Raw genomic sequence first — 19,438 nt, forward strand, 5'->3', positions numbered from 1 at the left:
CACCACTAGAGTCACCCCTTGTGTCACCACTTTTGTCACCACTTGGGTCACCACTTGGGTCACCACTAGGTGCACCACTTGAGTCACCACTTGGGTCACCACTTGGGTCACCACTTTGGTCACCACTTGTCTCACCACTAGGTGCACCATGCCTCTGAACGAGGCTGACTGTGCAGTCACCTACAAGATACTCGTCATCGGCGACCATGACGTCGGCAAGACGTCACTACTGACGTCACTAACAGGACGTGAGTTCTCTGAAACAAACCGACCGACCGTTGGTAGGTAGATCGATTTATAACACATTGGTAGAATAATGTTGGCTGTGTGTGTGTGGGGGGGGGGGTACGTATATAAAACAAACGTTTACTTTCAAGAGGTATTTGAAAACAAAGAATAATTGAAAACAAAGAATAATTGAAAACAAAGAATTATTGAAAACAAAGAAATATTGAAAACAAAGAATTATTGAAAACAAAGAAATATTGAAAACAAAGAATTATTGAAAACAAAGAATTATTGAAATTAAAAAAGTAATTATTGAAATTAAAAAAAAAGTATTATTGAAATTAAAAAAGTAATTATTGAATACAAAGAGTTATTGAAAGAAAGAATGATTAAAACAATAACAATATCGATAACTAGATCGAGCACGTAAAGTTCAAACATTGACTTAAAAAATCCATTTCTTCCCGAACAGGTGTAGACTTTGTGAGGAAAATTTTTGAAGTTGACGGGGCTCTAGTGCAGTTACAAATTTGGTGAGTACTCTTGTCTTCTTTTTTTACTCGTGCTTGTGTGTGTGAGTAGTTGATGTATGTGTGTGAGTAGTTGATGTAGGTGTGTGTGTGTGAGAGAGAGAGAGAGTAGTTGATGTATGTGTGTGTGTGTGTGAGTAGTTGATGTAGGTGTGTGTGTGAGAGAGAGGGTAGTTGATGTATGTATGTGTGTGTGTGAGTAGTTGATGTAGGTGTGTGTGTGAGTAGTTGATGTAGGTGTGTGTGTGTGTGTGAGTAGTTGATGTAGGTGTGTGTGTGTGTGAGTAGTTGATGTAGGTGCGTGTGTGTGAGTAGTTGATGTATGTGTGTGAATTGTTTATATAGGTGTGTGTGTGTGAGTAGTTGATGTATGTGTGTGAGTAGTTGATGTAGGTGTGTGTGAGTAGTTGATGTAGGTGTGTATGTGAGTAGTTGATGTAGGTGTGTATGTGAGTAGTTGATGTAGGTGTGTATGTGAGTAGTTGATGTAGCCTGCTAAAAGAGTTCACAGTTGATAGGAATTTAGAACAGATATAGGTGTCACATAGCAAATAAACATTGACCAGGTTTAGAAATACAGCTTGCAGACGTAGCACTTCTATTAGCAGACGTAGCACTTCTATTAGCAGACGTAGCACTTCTAATAACAGACGTAGAAATTCTAATAGCAGGTGTAGAACCTCTAATAGCAGACGTAGCACTTCTATTAGCAGACGTAGCACTTCTATTAGCAGACGTAGAACCTCTAATAACAGACGTAGAACCTCCAATAGCAGACGTAGAACCTCTAATAGCAGACGTAGAACCTCTAATAGCAGACGTAGAACCTCCAATAGCAGACGTAGAACCTCTAATAGCAGACGTAGAACCTCTAATAGCAGACGTAGAATCTCTAATAGCAGACGTAGAATCTCTAATAGCAGACGTAGAACCTCCAATAGTAGACGTAGAACCAATAATAGCAGATGTAGAACCTCCAATAGCAGACGTAGAATCTCTAATAGCAGAGGTAGAACCTCTAATAGCAGACTTACAAGATCGGATAGCGTGAGTCAGCAGAAATAGCTCACTGCTTCACGGAAGTTTATCTTAAGGATAAAATTAACTTTGTGTTTGTTTTAAAAGGTCAAAGTTCAACCGTCGCCTACGTTACAACAAATGTTCCTGCTAGTATTGTTGTGGTGTTAGGGTCGGGGTATGTGTACGGAGGCTGGGACCTTTTGACTGAGGGTTAGGGTCGGGGTATGTATACGGAGGCTGGGACCTTATGACTGGGGGTTAGGGTCGGGGTATGTGTACGGAGGCTGGGACCTTAGAGGGTTAGGGTCGGGGTATGTGTACGGAGGCTGGGACCTTATGACTGAGGGTTAGGGTCGGGGTATGTGTACGGAGGCTGGGACCTTAGAGGGTTAGGGTCGGGGTATGTGTACGGAGGCTGGGACCTTAGAGGGTTAGGGTCGGGGTATGTGTACGGAGGCTGGGACCTTAGAGGGTTAGGGTCGGGGTATGTGTACGGAGGCTGGGACCTTAGAGGGTTAGGGTCGGGGTATGTGTACGGAGGCTGGGACCTTAGAGGGTTAGGGTCGGGGTATGTGTACGGAGGCTGGGACCTTAGAGGGTTAGGGTCGGGGTATGTGTACGGAGGCTGGGACCTTAGAAGGTTAGGGTCGGGGTATGTGTACGGAGGCTGGGACCTTATGACTGGGGGTTAGGGTCGGGGTATGTGTACGGAGGCTGGGACCTTTTTACTGTGGGTTAGGTCGCCTAAAACGCATTCCCTATGGTCGGCGCAGAAGTTTTAATCGCTATTATCGAAAAGTACCTGATAATTAATAACTTTTATTAAAGAGTAGCGATCTATTTCGGCACCCAGGACGAACTATCAATTTTGCACCTCAACCCCAAAATTAGGTCTATAAAGGCCTATATTGCGATGGTGATATTGCAACCGCACCTCCCTAAAAGGTCGGGGCGCTTTTTACCAGTCACTTTGCCTTTTTAATTTGGTGTCACATAATTGATGTAGAAAACGATTAAATAAGTTCGTAATTTAAATTACTAACATTTTAATAGGGCTTGTAAGTCTCGTTTTCTCTGACTTTGAATTAGAAATCTGTCCTGGTGTATAAAGTTTTGTAATGGGGTGTTCAAAGTATTGAACTTGTTGGGTAAGTTTTGGTGAATCGTTAAGATTTGGGAGTAACGGCGGAAGGCTGTTGCTGATTTCGTAAGTAAAAAGTATCGAAGTGTTAGTGTCGTATTTTTTATTTGGCTGTTGTGTAGTTGAAGGTCTAGTGGAATCTGATTGGTAGTAGAGAAATGAGAATGTAGGTGATGAAGTATCGTAGTTCTGGACTTCGGGAGTTTGATTCTTGTGGTATTAAGGTATCGAATTATTTGACTGTTAAAGATTAGTAGTAGGTCCCGTGAAATGGTTGTTGATTTAGAGTACCGTTTGTAGAGCTTGGTGAAGTTAAACGAGTTGGTGTCGTAGTTCTGGAGCATCGAGTCTAGTTATGTTTAGGTATCGAAGTTTGATATGTGTTGTGAATGTAATAGAGTATATCGAGTAGTCGAGTTTATCGTAAGTTAGCTGATTTCAATTCAGTACGGAACACACTACAAAGAAAGGTCGGCGTTCTTTAGTTGAAAAATCTTTAGTTTTTTAGGAATAAAACTATATTACCACTCTTACAGTATTAATACATATATATTAAATAGGATGGAATTTATAACTAACCGTAAATTTAGTTTTTTTTTCAAATTATAATTGTCTTTATATTTAATTAAGAATTCTAGCAATGTCTAAAACAATTACCCGTGTTTGATTTTTTGAAAGACGTCCCTTTATTTAGGGGATCCAAAATTTGATATAATATATTAATGTGGTCTACATACATTTCAACGAATGTCATCAAAATTGGTTAGAAGTATGTTATAATAAAGCTACCGTTTTTGAAATTTTAAACAAAGCACACAGTTAAGTATTCAATAGGTAAAATATATTGTTTTTACAAGGTTACATAGCTAATATAAAAGATTTATTACAATTATTAAGTAATGAAATTTAGAGCGTTTTACTGTGTTTTCAAACATGTCTTAGTTACACTTGATTAATTTAGCAATTCTTGTGAAAGTTATTTCCCTTGGGTAAAATTTTGTTATTTGTATTTTGAAATGGGAGATAATTCGTTGTTTAACTTTACATTCATTTCAAATTCTTGCACCTTAGGTTGAGCTCTTACATATAAATACAACTTTAAGTTATTATTTATTCCTTTAAAAATTATATAGAGCTTAAGTTCTAAACAAAATAGTTTGGTAGGTTTTTTTTAGCATTATCAAGTTGAAAAACAAATACATCAGTAGCCGTTGTAGATTGCAATACTTAAAGTTAGTAGACATACAGTCTTAGGCGTAAATTAAACATCTAATTAATTGTCTTTTCATATTTTTCACCCTCTCCTAAAGGATTGATAAATAACAATTTTAGGCTGGAATCTATAACATTTATAACCTTTTATTTTTCAAAAACCAAAAAAATCGTTACATAATCACACAATATAGACATTTTACAATTATAACTAAAAACAATCAAGCTTAAAACAGGTAAGTTCCGTTTTGGAAATCACCTTGGGGGACTGCAGAGAGTCGAACACTACAATAACTTTTTTTAGTGATTTTTTCCAGACCTCCCCCCCCCCCTGTTGTGTGTATGTGGGGGGGGGGGGAGCACTTAAAATTTTCTAGGGGGGGGGGCGGTTATGTCGTAAAATACAAAGTAGACGTGGACTTAGCAACAATTTCAATAAAACGTGATTACGCTTGCAAACTGGAATTGGAGGAATTAGTACAAACTTTTGCAACGAAGAAGGCTTGTAAAATTTGATTTTAATATCTACATTTAACGTTTATGCAATTGATAATAAATTAATATGTCACTTTTAATTAATTGTTTTTTTATACATATGTTTTAGTAATTAATTTGTGTGAAAGGGGGCGTTTTAATAAGTTTTGCCTAGGGCGCTAAATAACCTGCCGCCGGCACTGATAGGGGGCGTTTTAATAAGTTTTGCCGAGGGCGCTAAATAACCTGGCGCCGGCACTGCTGGGACCTCATGACTGAGGGTTAGGGTCAGAAATATTGCTAGACCCTGGGTTAGGGTAGATATCAGGGGCGGAACTACAGTGCCGCCAGACCCCGCAATGCGGGGGGGGGGGGGGGGGGGCCCACGCCATTTAGGGGCCCAGAGCCGACCATAATAAAAAATTTTATAGTTAAAAAAAAGTAAATTTTCTTTCATTTTTGACTTGATGGTTGTTTTGTAAAAAATTACCGTAGCTGCGGTTGGATTATCTTTATTATATAGACACCACCCCACGCTCTTGTATATTTTTTTTCCCTTTGTTTTTAAACCACTGTGAAAGCCGAGTCTTTCTCCTACAATTAAACTTATCAAAGATAAGCAAATGTTCAAACCACTTCCCTGACTTATTTCCCTTATTTTTAAAATAGTCAAATAGGGGTAATCATAAGCTGCTTTTAATAGATTCGTATTAAACAAATTGAAAAAGCAATTACTTCTCTTAATTATTATTTTTTATAAGTAATTTTTAAATAATAACATTTTATAAAAAGATAATGTATTAAATCAATAATATTTAAAAAATTTATAATAAAAATACAAAAAATACCTTAAAATAAACTTAACACGAGACACCATTACTTATACAAAGCTGTCATGTTTTATATTCTTTTGACCGACAAAATGTTATGAGGGCTTCTATAAAAAATTAATTAAAACCGATTTTCACAAAACAGACTAAAGAAAACAAAAAAAAAAAAAAATTAATGCCCGTATACACACGACATAATGTTGAAATTTATTTGAAATTAATGTTTTTCAAACCCATAACAGGCCAGCAATGAGTATCCTATGTTCGTATTTTGTGATTATATATATATATATATATATATATATATATATATATATATATATATATATATATATATATATATATATATATATATATATATGGGGGGGGGGCCTAAAATTTTTTTTGCGGGGTGGCCCTTTTTTTCCAGTTCCGCCACTGGTAGATATAATACTTAACTAGGTACACAATCTATTAGTAGGCCTAAATCTATATCCATTAGCTTCGGTGCATCATTTATTTTCTTAGTTTTATTTGTAAGAAAATTGCTTGGTCGAAGTTGGTTTCCTAACAACTGTTAAAAGTATTTTTAGAATTGTGTGAGTGTGTGTATATGTAGGGGGGGGGGGGGGGACCATACGATCTCAAATGTGGGCGTAGACGCGTGCAAGTAATGTTGTGAGTTGTTTTGTCACGTGATTTTTAAATGTAGGTAACCCATTAGACTACAAGATTTAACCAGTTTCACAAGATCAGCTGTCACCAATCACGTACTGCTAAACATGCCAGTAATACAATGCCCAACAATTTACATTTTAAAAATATCTCCAAGTATTGCTACAAGAATTTTTCTTTCAATAACAGGGACACTTCCGGTTTGGAGAAGTTTCGGTCCATCACAAAATCCCAGTACAAGGATGTACACGTAAGTTTCTAACGGGGCCTGATGGCTGTCATACTTTTGTTTGCTTGGTTTTGTCATTCATGTTTTTGTTTTGTCCCTTCTTTAATAAATTGTTGTCTAGAATCTAGGTCATGCTATCTAGATCTAAGTGTCTACTTAAAGCGGTGACTAAAATAGTTGACTTACTTGTTCAATTGCTTTAGACTAATGCGTTGTTTTTTAAATTGTAATATTTTCTTCACATAACTGTGATCAATATTTTTTCCCACGTGACTTAAGGGTTTCTTCTTGGTGTATGACGTCACTAGCTTGCTGTCGTTTGAAGCATTGGCGTACTGGATGAGTAGTTTGGTGAGTTTGAGTACAATGGTGTGTTAAGGTCGTGTGTGTACAATGGCGTGTGTACAATGGTGTGTGTAAGGTTTTGTGTGTAGTTTGGTGAGTGATTGTAGGGAAAAAAGTCACAGGAAAAAAAAAGGAAGCCGACCAATGAACGGCAAAAGAAAAGATGCAAAACACAATGATGTGCCTAAATTTCGTTTATAATTAACATTTCCGGAGCGTATTTAACTAAATTCGTTACAAAAGTTGTGGTTGCTGTGTAAATTAAGTTACATTATTTTAACTAATTAGTATTATAAATGCTTTTAACGTTTATAAATATGCTACAAAAAAAAAAAAAAAAAAAAAAAAGCCCAAATCAGTAAACACCCAAAATTTTCACTTCTCGACAATTAAAATCAAACTATTTATAAAAAGATTTTTGTGTCTTTTTTCTGTGACTCTATTGCTGTGACTTTTCCGAATTTTTTTTTTCCTGACTTTTTTCCTAGCAAAAAGCTGTGACTTCTTTTTTTCCTGTGACTTTTTTCCGTTCACCTGGTGAGCAGCCTTTGTGTGATGGTGTGTTGTAAGGGGTGTAGGATGATGTTTATTTATCCTATAACGATGGTGTATGGCAAGTCGTCCTATATTGTTATATAATTGATTGAGTGTAGCAATAGTAATTGTCTCAGGTGGTGTGTGATGTAATATATTGTATGATGTAGTGAATGTGATACATAGCGTGGTAGGGCCTATACTGTATGTTATGTGATTTAGTTTATGTAATACATTGTGTGATGTATGATGTAATACATTGTGTGATGTTTGACGTCATACATTGTATGATGTAATACATTGCGTGATGTATGACGTCATACATTGTGTGATGTATGACGTCATACGTTCTGTGATGTATTATGTAATACGTTGTGTGATATGTGATGTAATACATTGACGTAGAGTGTGTGATGTGTTATGTCCTAGTGTGTAGTTTCCACCTGGTATTTGACCACAGGACCCATGTGACAGACACGGCAAGTATGAGCCAACACCTGTTGTCCTGTGTGGCAACAAGACTGACCTGGTCAGTCAGAAGAAGGTCTCAACATCACAAGCCCAACAGGTGAGATATCAACATCACAAGCCCAACAGGTGAGGTATCAACATCACAAGCCCAACAGGTGAGATGTTCATGGGGTGTCAACATCACAAGCTCAACAGGTGAGGTATCAACATCACAAGCTCAACAGGTGAGATGTTCATGGGATGTCAACATCACAAGCCCAACAGGTGAGGTATCAACATCACAAGCCCAACAGGTGAGGTATCAACATAACAAGCCCAACAGGTGAGATGTTCATGGGATGTCAACATCACAAGCCCAACAGGTGAGGTATCAACATCACAAGCCCAACAGGTGAGGTATCAACATCACAAGCCCAACAGGTGAGATGTTCATGGGATGTCAACATCACAAGCCCAACAGGTGAGGTATCAACATCACAAGCCCAACAGGTGAGGTATCAACATCACAAGCCCAACAGGTGAGGTATCAACATCACAAGCCCAACAGGTGAGATGTTCATGGGATGTCAACATCACAAGCTCAACAGGTGAGATGTTCATGGGGTGTCAACATCACAAGCCCAACAGGTGAGATGTTCATGGGATGTCAACATCACAAGCACAACAGGTGAGATGTTCATGGGGTGTCAACATCACAAGCCCAACAGGTGAGATGTTCATGGGATGTCAACATCACAAGCCCAACAGGTGAGATGTTCATGGGATGTCAACATCACAAGCCCAACAGGTGAGGTATCAACATCACAAGCCCGACAGGTGAGGTATCAACATCACAAGCCCAACAGGTGAGATGTTCATGGGATGTCAACATCACAAGCACAACAGGTGAGATTTCATGGGATGTCAACATCACAAGCTCAACAGGTGAGATGTTCATGGGGTGTCAACATCACAAGCCCAACAGGTGACATGTTCATGGGATGTCAACATCATAAGCCCAACAGGTGAGATGTTCATGGGGTGTCAACATCACAAGCCCAACAGGTGACATGTTCATGGGATGTCAACAGCACAAGCCCAACAGGTGAGATGTTCATGGGGTGTCAACATCACAAGCTCAACAGGTGAGATGTTCATGGGGTGTCAACATCACAAGCCCAACAGGTGACATGTTCATGGGATGTCAACATCATAAGCCCAACAGGTGAGATGTTCATGGGGTGTCAACATCACAAGCCCAACAGGTGACATGTTCATGGGATGTCAACATCATAAGCCCAACAGGTGAGATGTTCATGGGGTGTCAACATCACAAGCCCAACAGGTGAGATGTTCATGGGATGTCAACATCACAAGCCCAACAAGTGAGATGTTCATGGGATGTCAACATCACAAGCCCAACAGGTGAGATGTTCATGGGATGTCAACATCACAAGCCCAACAGGTGAGATGTTCATGGGATGTCAACATCACAAGCCCAACAGGTGAGATGTTCATGGGGTGTCAACATCACAAGCCCAACAGGTGAGATATCAACATCACAAGCACAACAGGTGAGATGTTCATGGGATGTCAACATCACAAGCCCAACAGGTGAGATTTCAACATCACAAGCCCAACAGGTGTGATGTTCATGGGGTGTCAACATCACAAGCTCAACAGGTGAGATGTTCATGGGGTGTCAACATCACAAGCCCAACAGGTGACATGTTCATGGGATGTCAACATCATAAGCCCAACAGGTGAGATGTTCATGGGGTGTCAACATCACAAGCCCAACAGGTGACATGTTCATGGGATGTCAACATCATAAGCCCAACAGGTGAGATGTTCATGGGGTGTCAACATCACAAGCCTGTAACGTTAACCTATCTATCAGCCAAATAGAAGGAGAACGTCCCCGGATTCTTTTTTCGGGGTCATATGCAAATGCCTTACGGCCTAAGTGGATGAACACTTAACACAACGACCACTAGGGCTCGAATTTAATGTCTAGGGAAGCTAGTGATACTATTGTAATTAACACTCATCCAATCTACATACGACCTTTTAATCAGCGAACTCAGAAGTGGCAGAACACAAAGTTGAACTAAATAAAATATTTAATGTATAAAATATCAAAACCCAACTTACACAATGTAGGAAAAAACACTATCACAGATTTCTACACTGTCTAAAGAACAGCTACAGGCCACACAACACTGCTATATCTTCAGGAATTACTTAGCGACAAGTAATATTAAACTAGAAGATTAAATCAACTTAAGAAAGCAAGGCACACACAGGTCTTAAGTACTCTCACGTTCAAATGGTCAGACTCTATAGCCGGACAATATGGACGGCTGCCTGATCAAGATAAAACTGCCTCGTAGACTGCCAGGTCAAGATAAACTGCCTCGTGTTGCGAGTGTGCAGTGCAATTAAAGACTTCTGTGACAGGGGAGGTTATCCTCAACTCATGTCGCCATTGGTTGGGATAATCATCTGATCAGAATCATTCAATCAGATTTTAATGGAAAATTTCTATGTCTCAAACACCTTAATAAGTCAGTGGAAAAACCCCAGGTGTTACACCATCATTCCATATAAGGAATTATACAATGTCAAAATAAAAATGACTCGACCTAAGTAGGTCACATCCCCTCCCTTTTTGGAAGTGACAGATAGGTTCCACAAGAACATACATAAGGAACCAATCTGGCAATGAAATAACAAAAATGTTTTACAAATGTAGGCAATCAAAATCATAATACCAGATGAAAATATCCCTGAACATAAAAGGGAAGTAACTCCAACTTTTACAATTGGTGAAAGGGGAGTAACCCTTCAAAAAGTAATTATACATCAAAATCCCTCAGAAAAGGGTATTACAATATTTCCATGTGGATATTAAAAGTGGTAAACCCGCCAGGGTAAGACCTTTATTTCAATGACTAGCTACAATATCAATTGAGTCATATGTGACATATTATTATAAAAGATTACATATAATCAAAAACCACCTTTAATTAAGGTTCACCTGAAAATAAACAAAATATTCAACAGGATTGGAATTTTGAAACATTCTAACTCACACCACTCATTTTCATATGAGTGACACTCAAACAAAACCTGTTTATGGTCCTAATGAACCACAAAGCGTGTCACATGATCAATGTGTGTAACAAGATTTTACATCCTTGACAAACAATCAGCCACAACATTATTACTACCCTTAATGTGTGAAATTTCCAGATTAAAATTTTGGAAATATAAGCACCATCTCAATATTCTTTGATTTGTCTGTCCTAACTTAGAGGTAAATTTCAGGGGATCATGGTCAGAAAACACTCTGACTGGATTGGTTGAAGAAGAGACATAGACTTCAAAATGTTGTAATGATAAAACCAAAGCTAAAGCCTCTTTTTCAATAGTAGAATAATTCTTTTGGTTCTCATTTAACTTCCTGGAAAAAAAGGCAATGGGATGGTCAATTCCCATGTTGTCTTCTTGAAATAGGACTGAGCCAATGGCTAAGTTGCTAGCATCAATGGCAAGTTTAAAGGGCTTGCTAAAATTTGGTGCAGCCATAACAGGAGCATTTGATAAAAATGACTTAATGGTTAAAAAAGCTTCTTGACATTTATTTGACCATTCAAACTCAACACCCTTTTTCAATAATGCAGTAAGAGGTTCAGCAATAGCTGAAAAGTTTTGACAGAACCGCCTATAGTAACCAGCCATCCCAAGGAACTTTTTGATCTCTTTACAATTTTTGGGTGGTGGCAACTTTACAATAGCATCTACTTTAGCTTCAATGGGCCGAACTTGGTTCGTTCCCACTTGATAACCCAAATAGGTAATTGAAGCTTTACAGAAATCACTTTTATGTAAGTTTACAGTAAAATTAACTTCAGACAATTTTCTAAAAAGGTTAGTCAATTGAACAATATGTTCTTCAAAAGTATTAGAAAATACAACTATATCATCTATGTAGGCCTCACATTGGTCTATGTCAGCAATGACAGAGTTAATGACTCTCTGGAAAGTTTGACCAGCATTTCGCATACCAAAAGGCATACGTTTGTATCTATAAAAACCATTAGGGGTTACAAAAGCAGATATTTCTTTTGCACGGTCAGATAAGGGGATTTGCCAGTATCCTGAAAGTAAATCAATTTTGGAAATTATCTTAGCTTGACCAACTTTATCAATAACGTCCTCTATCCGAGGTAAGGGATAGGAATCAGCTTTGGTGAGCGCATTCACCTTCCTAAAGTCGGTCACAAACCTGAAAGATCCACCGTCTTTCGGGACTAGGAGACATGGGGAACTCCAGCTGCTGAAACTGGGCTCAATGATATCATTCTTGAGCATATAATCAATTTCATCTTTTATCAAAGCAGCTTTTTCCGGGTTAACTCTATAGGGGTGTTGCTTAATGGGTTTTGCGTCACCAACGTCTACATCATGAGGTGGAACCTTCGCTTCTTTGGGGACATCCCCAAAAATAGAGGGAAATGTCTCAAACAACTGAGACAACCTATGGCTTTCCTCTGTGGACAAATGCATAAGGTGGACATTCAAATTATCTAAAAAGGAAGAATTTACCAATTTTGGGGGTTTCAATTTATCATGTATCACATCATCAGAAACATTTGAACATACAGGTAAATTAATTTTAGCTGTGGATTGAAAATTGTTACAATTATCATAATACTTTTTCAGTGAGTTGACATGATACACTGTCTGTTTCTTTCTTCTGTCGGGCGTATTGACAACATAGTTCAAATCACTTAATTTTGAATGCACAGTAAAGGGTCCACAATATCTCAAGGATAACGCATTGTTCAGATTAGGTACTAGCACAAGAACCTTGTCGCCTGGATTGAATGTTCGTTTACAAGAACTCTTATCATACAGTCCTTTCATTCTAACTTGGGCCTTTCTTAAGTTCTTGTGAGCCATTTCGCACACGGCTTTCAGTCGAACGTGAAAATCATCAAAGTTTTCCACTGGATGATCACTGGTACCTGTCCAACGTTCGTGTATCAGCTTCAGGGGACTCCGGACAGAATGTCCAAACACAAGTTGAAAAGGCGAGTAGCCTAAAGAGTCCTGGACACAGTCCCTCGCGGCGAAAATAATCCAAGGAACAGACTCATCCCATTGGGTGTTACTATTAGCGAATGTCCTTAGCATGGTTTTGAGGGTTTGGTGGAACCTCTCAAGTACGCCTTGAGACTGAGGGTGGTAGGCTGAGCTGGTGATGTGGGTAACGCCTAGCTTGGCTAGCGCTTCCTGAAAATGGTGACTGGTGAAGTTGCTGCCTTGATCTGTTTGCACGATTCTAGGTAATCCAAAGGTAGTGAAGAACCGGGTCATGGCTCTGACTACAGTCTTTGCCTTAATGTTCCGTAAGGGAATCGCCTCGGGAAAACGGGTACTTGAACACATAAAGGTAAGTAGGTACTCGTTGCCCGCCTTGGTTTTAGGCAAGGGACCTACACAGTCCATGACGATTTTAGAAAAAGGTTCTTCTAATACAGGAATCGGACTCAAAGGGGCCTTAGGAATTGTCTGGTTTGGCTTTCCGGCCAACTGACAGTTCGTGCAACTTCTGCAGTAACGCGACACATCTTTTCTCATTTTGGGCCAAAAGAACAGTTCTTTGATCTTCGCCGTCGTTTTAGAGACTCCTGGGTGCGCTGACATTGGATGGTCATGTGCCAGCTTAAGTATTTCATGCCGATAAGGTGGAGGGACCCACAGCTGGTTTTTACCCAACCATGGTTCGGCTGGTGAGGCATTCACTGGTATAGCGCGACGAAAGAAGAGGCCGTTCTCGGAGAAATATTCTCCATCGTCAGATGATAGAGATTTTTCGACCGTTGCTTTGAGCTCCACGTCGACTTGTTGAGCTTTAATGATGTCTTCCTGAGATATTCTCAGGGGTAAGCCCAGGCTTGTGTTTTCTGGAAGCATAGACTCCAGTTTGGGAGTCGAATTTCTTGACGATGATGGCGGGTGTGGTTCAGACGTTGTGTCAGCCAATTGTTTGGTCTGGCTTCTTGTCACCGCACATGCAGGATACAGTTCATTATCATTATCTGGAACTGTTGACAAAGGGTCTGAAACCGTACAGGGGTATACTTTGCTTCCCGCAAGGTCATTCCCTAGAAGTAGGTCTACTCCTGGGACAGGAATACTATCTATCACACCTAAAATGACCTCACCTTCGACGAGATGATGTTTCAGGGCAAACTTGTGTAGAGGGACGACAGTAGATTTTGTCCCCACTCCCTGGATAATGGAAATCCTTCCGGTGTTCGTTTCAGGTGTGATGTCCATTGAACTTTTCAAAAGTAGTGATTGTGACGCTCCTGTGTCTCTTAGGACGGCGATATTCTTCTGAGACAACGGATCACCTGGTTTGCTAATGATGGCTTCGGCAATAAAAGATGAAAAGTCAACTTTTCTCGATCCCTCGAGATCGGTAGACTCGGAAGAAACTGGATGGTGGCGAGAACAGTCAAAATGTGACTGCACATAATGTGTGGAGACTTGACTACCTTCTTGCGGACACTTAGGGTTAGAGTCCTTTTGAATTCTAGAGTTCATAGTTGGACTGGCTGCTTGAGGGGATAGAGCATAGTGCGCGGAAGTACGCACCACCTCTCTGTTATATTGACGACGTTTGTAACAGTCCTTGACAAGATGACCAGGCCTTTTGCAGAACTGGCATACTGCTCGACGATTGAGAGTTGATCTTGGGTTCTCTCTGGACTGTAATGTCTTCAAATGTTGGCCAACAGGATGATTGCTGCCAAAAAGGGGAAGCACGGGGTTGAGGCGGTTTCCTGACACTGGTGGTTTCTTATGCACCAACATATAGGTGTCAGCCGACTCAGCAGCCTTCTGGATGTCAGTTATCTTGTTATCCAGAATGTGTAGTCGTATCTCTTCAGGCAGGGACGATAGGAATTCTTCCCTTAGGATAAGTGACCTGAGTTTCTCAAACTCAGAAACTTCCTCAGAGTGTAGCCACCTTGAGAATATTTTCTCCTTTTCAAAGAGAAATTCCACATATGATTGTGTGGGTAACTTGCGGAGTGTTCGGAATTTTGTCCGATAGGCCTCGGGCGTCAGTGCGTAGGCCTTTAAAATGGCAGTCTTGACCAAACTATAGTTATTTTGAACGTCGTGAGAGAGTGCCTGGTATGTTTTTGCAGCTTTCCCAGTAAGGACAGAGCTCAATAAAGCAGTAATGGAAGTTTCGGGCCATTCACATGTCTTCGCTAAACTCTCAAACGAGTTAAAGAAAACGACCAAATCTGTTTCATCAAATTTAGGAACTAATTTCCCAAATTTGGCAATCACTTGTCCTACCGACAACTTTTTTGGATCTACCAGAGAAGTGACATCACTAACTTTACCCAATTCTGATTCCAACCTCCTCCTATCTAAAGCAATTTTAACTTCCAACTCCTGTTCTTTTAATGCCTTCTCTAAAGCAACTTTCTCCTCGCGGAGTAATACACCAGCCAACAAACTTTCATCAAATACCCCTTCATTAATGAAATGAACAACAATTTTATCTCTCAACACCTCTGACTTCTGCGTAACAGAATAATCCAATTTCAATTCCTTAACAACACTAACCAAAACTTTTCTACTCAACTTTTCTACATCTTCAACAGTAGGATTAGCCAAAAAAGACTCCATAACACTAACTTTCAAATCACAACAAGCCTAGATCCTTTAAATTAATACACAGCGTTGGGCCGTGTACTTGACCTCTAAATGTAGGACGTGACACGTCTGCTTATTTGACCTAGATAACTCTAGCCTGAGCGCGCGTTGTAAGACCACGGCGCTACACTGGATAAAAAAACAACTAAATCCAACTAACCTTAGTATTCAACTGATATAAACAATAACTGGAACGACAGATTAAATCCCGGACGAGCCCCCACTTTGTAACGTTAACCTATCTATCAGCCAAATAGAAGGAGAACGTCCCCGGATTCTTTTTTCGGGGTCATATGCAAATGCCTTACGGCCTAAGTGGATGAACACTTAACACAACGACCACTAGGGCTCGAATTTAATGTCTAGGGAAGCTAGTGATACTATTGTAATTAACACTCATCCAATCTACATACGACCTTTTAATCAGCGAACTCAGAAGTGGCAGAACACAAAGTTGAACTAAATAAAATATTTAATGTATAAAATATCAAAACCCAACTTACACAATGTAGGAAAAAACACTATCACAGATTTCTACACTGTCTAAAGAACAGCTACAGGCCACACAACACTGCTATATCTTCAGGAATTACTTAGCGACAAGTAATATTAAACTAGAAGATTAAATCAACTTAAGAAAGCAAGGCACACACAGGTCTTAAGTACTCTCACGTTCAAATGGTCAGACTCTATAGCCGGACAATATGGACGGCTGCCTGATCAAGATAAAACTGCCTCGTAGACTGCCAGGTCAAGATAAACTGCCTCGTGTTGCGAGTGTGCAGTGCAATTAAAGACTTCTGTGACAGGGGAGGTTATCCTCAACTCATGTCGCCATTGGTTGGGATAATCATCTGATCAGAATCATTCAATCAGATTTTAATGGAAAATTTCTATGTCTCAAACACCTTAATAAGTCAGTGGAAAAACCCCAGGTGTTACACCATCATTCCATATAAGGAATTATACAATGTCAAAATAAAAATGACTCGACCTAAGTAGGTCACAAGCCCAACAGGTGAGATGTTCATGGGATGTCAACATCACAAGCCCAACAAGTGAGATGTTCATGGGATGTCAACATCACAAGCCCAACAGGTGAGATATCAACATCACAAGCCCAACAGGTGAGATGTTCATGGGATGTCAACATCACAAGCTCAACAGGTGAGATGTTCATGGGATGTCAACATCACAAGCCCAACAGGTGAGATGTTCATGGGGTGTCAACATCACAAGCCCAACAGGTGAGGTATCAACATCACAAGCCCAACAGGTGAGGTATCAACATCACAAGCCCAACAGGTGAGATGTTCATGGGGTGTCAACATCACAAGCCCAACAGGTGAGATTTCAACATCACAAGCCCAACAGGTGAGATGTTCATGGGGTGTCAACATCACAAGCCCAACAGGTGATATGTTCATGGGGTGTCAACATCACAAGCCCAACAGGTGAGATTTCAACATCACAAGCCCAACAGGTGAGATGTTCATGGGGTGTCAACATCACAAGCCCAACAGGTGAGATTTCAACATCACAAGCCCAACAGGTGAGATGTTCATGGGGTGTCAACATCACAAGCCCAACAGGTGAGGTATCAACATCACAAGCCCAACAGGTGAGATATCAACATCACAAGCCCAACAGGTGAGATATCAACATCACAAGCCCAACAGGTGAGATGTTCATGGGGTGTCAACATCACAAGCCCAACAGGTGAAGTATCAACATCACAAGCCCAACAGGTGAGATATCAACATCACAAGCCCAACAGGTGAGATATCAACATCACAAGCCCAACAGGTGAGATGTTCAAGGGATGTCAACATCACAAGCCCAACAGGTGAGATATCAACATCACAAGCCCAACAGGTGAGATATCAACATCACAAGCCCAACAGGTGAGATATCAACATCACAAGCCCAACAGGTGAGATGTTCATGGGATGTCAACATCACAAGCCCAACAGGTGAGATGTCAACATCACAAGCCCAACAGGTGAGATGTTCATGGGATGTCAACATCACAAGCCCAACAGGTGAGATGTTCATGGGATGTCAACATCACAAGCCCAACAGGTGAGATGTTCATGGGATGTCAACATCACAAGCCCAACAGGTGAGATGTTCATGGGATGTCAACATCACAAGCCCAACAGGTGAGATGTTCATGGGGTGTCAACATCACAAGCCCAACAGGTGAGATATCAACATCACAAGCACAACAGGTGAGATGTTCATGGGATGTCAACATCACAAGCCCAACAGGTGAGATTTCAACATCACAAGCCCAACAGGTGAGATGTTCATGGGATGTCAACATCACAAGCCCAACAGGTGAGATGTGAACATCACAAGCCCAACAGGTGAGATGTTCATGGGATGTCAACATCACAAGCCCAACAAGTGAGATGTTTCAATGTCGCAGCCTTCCCAACTCACCAAACTTACCTGCTTGACTGTCCCTTTTTTTACATAAACTCACAACATAATTTTGTTTTTCAGTTTGCCAACAAAGAAATGGCGTTTGGGTTTTTTGAAACCAGCGCCAGATCTGGTGAAAATGTGTTCGCAGCTTTTCAGTATTTGGCGTATCACGTGACTGACATTTGTGACCCTAAGCTGGTAGGTCATGCAAGATGTCATACAACCCATGTCATGTAATGGATGTCATGTAACAGTTTTTTGATGTAATGGATGTGGTGTAATGAATGCAATGTTGAGTGATTATGTGTTTTGTGACAGATGTATGAACAGTAATATTATTTTTGTCGAAATGTTCCACATATTTATTTTTAAAATTTCAGATGAAGTCCTATCACCCATTCTTGATCCGAAGAAAATCAAAATATATAAACAGTTTACATAAGCCTCCAGCGTTACGAGATTTCTACGTGAAGAAAAAAAAATCCAAACAAAAACAAAATAACAATGTTTACAACCAGGATGTGTCCTTGACCCTGAGTGAAGAACAAAGTACTGATACACAACAAAGTCAGCACATGAACTCGATAAATTGTCAACCATTCAAGTTGGATAACTCTGCCGAGCTTTCAGAAATAGGGAACTCTTCAAGTGAAAGAACAAAGAAATGTAAATCTAGTTCTAGGTCCAGCAGTTGGTGTTGTTTTGGGAGGAGGAAAAAAGTCAAATGATGACAAGTGTAGGGTTCATGGGGGTCTAGCATGTTGTGGTGTAGGGTTCATGGGGGTCTAGCATGTTGTGGTGTAGGGTTCATAGGGGTCTAGCATGTGGTGGTGTAGGGTTCATGGGGGTCTAGCATGTGGTGATGTAGGGTTCATGGGGGTCTAGCATGTGGTGATGTAGGATTCATGGGGGTCTAGCATGTGGTGATGTAGGGTTCATGGGGGTCTAGCATGTGGTGATGTAGGGTTCATGGGGGGTCTAGCATGTGGTGATGTAGGGTTCATGGGGGTCTAGCATGAGGTTGTCAATATATGGTGAGCCAATATGTGGTAGTCAATGTGAAGTATGTCAAAAAGCTGGGTAAAACAACTAAACTTCAGTACTGTGGTTACTTGAATGGAGAATTGAAGCTCTACATCTGACAGTGCATTCAATGAGAACACTTTAATTTGCCAACTGGTGTATCTAGAAAGATTAAGCTATAGTTGTACTCTGACATGCAAATCAGAAAAAAAATAGTTGTTTGTAAGTAAATAAACATACTATGGGATCAGTGGTGTAACTTCCCTAAATTTCTTCAAAAACCCCAAAGTTTGTTTCAAATTATGATTTTAACAGAAGTAATAGGAACAAGTGAACAAGGCTAAGACAGAAACTTTAACTTCAATCATTTCAGCAGTTTTTTCAATTTATGCCAGACACAATGAGCAGCTGAAGTAGAGTTAATCTGTAAAATAAAAAAAGGGGGGAGGGGTAGAGTGGTCAGCACTATGTCCAGCTTTCTTTCCCTATGCTCAACAAGGTACCCATTAGTCAGAGATTTTTGGGTGAAGGCTACTAGCTGACCAAGCAGGCTCCTCAAAACATCAACAACTTAATCAACAACTCA

The 19,438-nt window shown here is 40.1% G+C and overlaps 1 protein-coding gene across 2 annotated transcripts; it reads left to right on the forward strand.

Annotated features, from left to right (window-relative positions):
* Positions 1-48: 48 nt before the first annotated feature.
* Positions 49-19,088, forward strand: LOC131946154 (uncharacterized). Of its 2 annotated transcripts, XM_059306806.1 has the most exons (8): positions 49-69; positions 142-281; positions 701-761; positions 6,279-6,339; positions 6,598-6,669; positions 7,658-7,765; positions 17,908-18,027; positions 18,210-19,088. In XM_059306806.1, the coding sequence occupies exons 2-8, from the start codon at positions 149-151 to the stop codon at positions 18,555-18,557; spliced, it is 903 nt and encodes a 300-aa protein (XP_059162789.1). In that variant the 5' UTR covers positions 49-69; positions 142-148; the 3' UTR covers positions 18,558-19,088. The 2 variants fall into 2 exon arrangements, with proteins under 2 accessions (XP_059162789.1, XP_059162788.1); XM_059306805.1 differs by lacking the exon at positions 49-69 and having other exon boundaries at positions 84-281.
* The last annotated feature ends 350 nt before the right edge of the window (positions 19,089-19,438 follow it).

This window comes from Physella acuta, unplaced genomic scaffold (genome assembly GCF_028476545.2).
Source record: "Physella acuta isolate Inbredline_101_S28 unplaced genomic scaffold, ASM2847654v3 ptg000544l, whole genome shotgun sequence".
Classification (NCBI taxonomy): domain Eukaryota; kingdom Metazoa; phylum Mollusca; class Gastropoda; family Physidae; genus Physella; species Physella acuta.

Bases quoted from the DNA above. Each gene is read 5' to 3' on its own strand.
- LOC131946154 (XM_059306806.1), top strand. From the start codon at position 149: ATGCCTCTGAACGAGGCTGACTGTGCAGTCACCTACAAGATACTCGTC. The intron at 282-700 runs GTAGGTAGATCG...CTTCCCGAACAG, and splicing joins AACAAACCGACCGACCGTTG to GTGTAGACTTTGTGAGGAAA. The intron at 18,028-18,209 runs GTAGGTCATGCA...TTAAAATTTCAG, and splicing joins ACATTTGTGACCCTAAGCTG to ATGAAGTCCTATCACCCATT.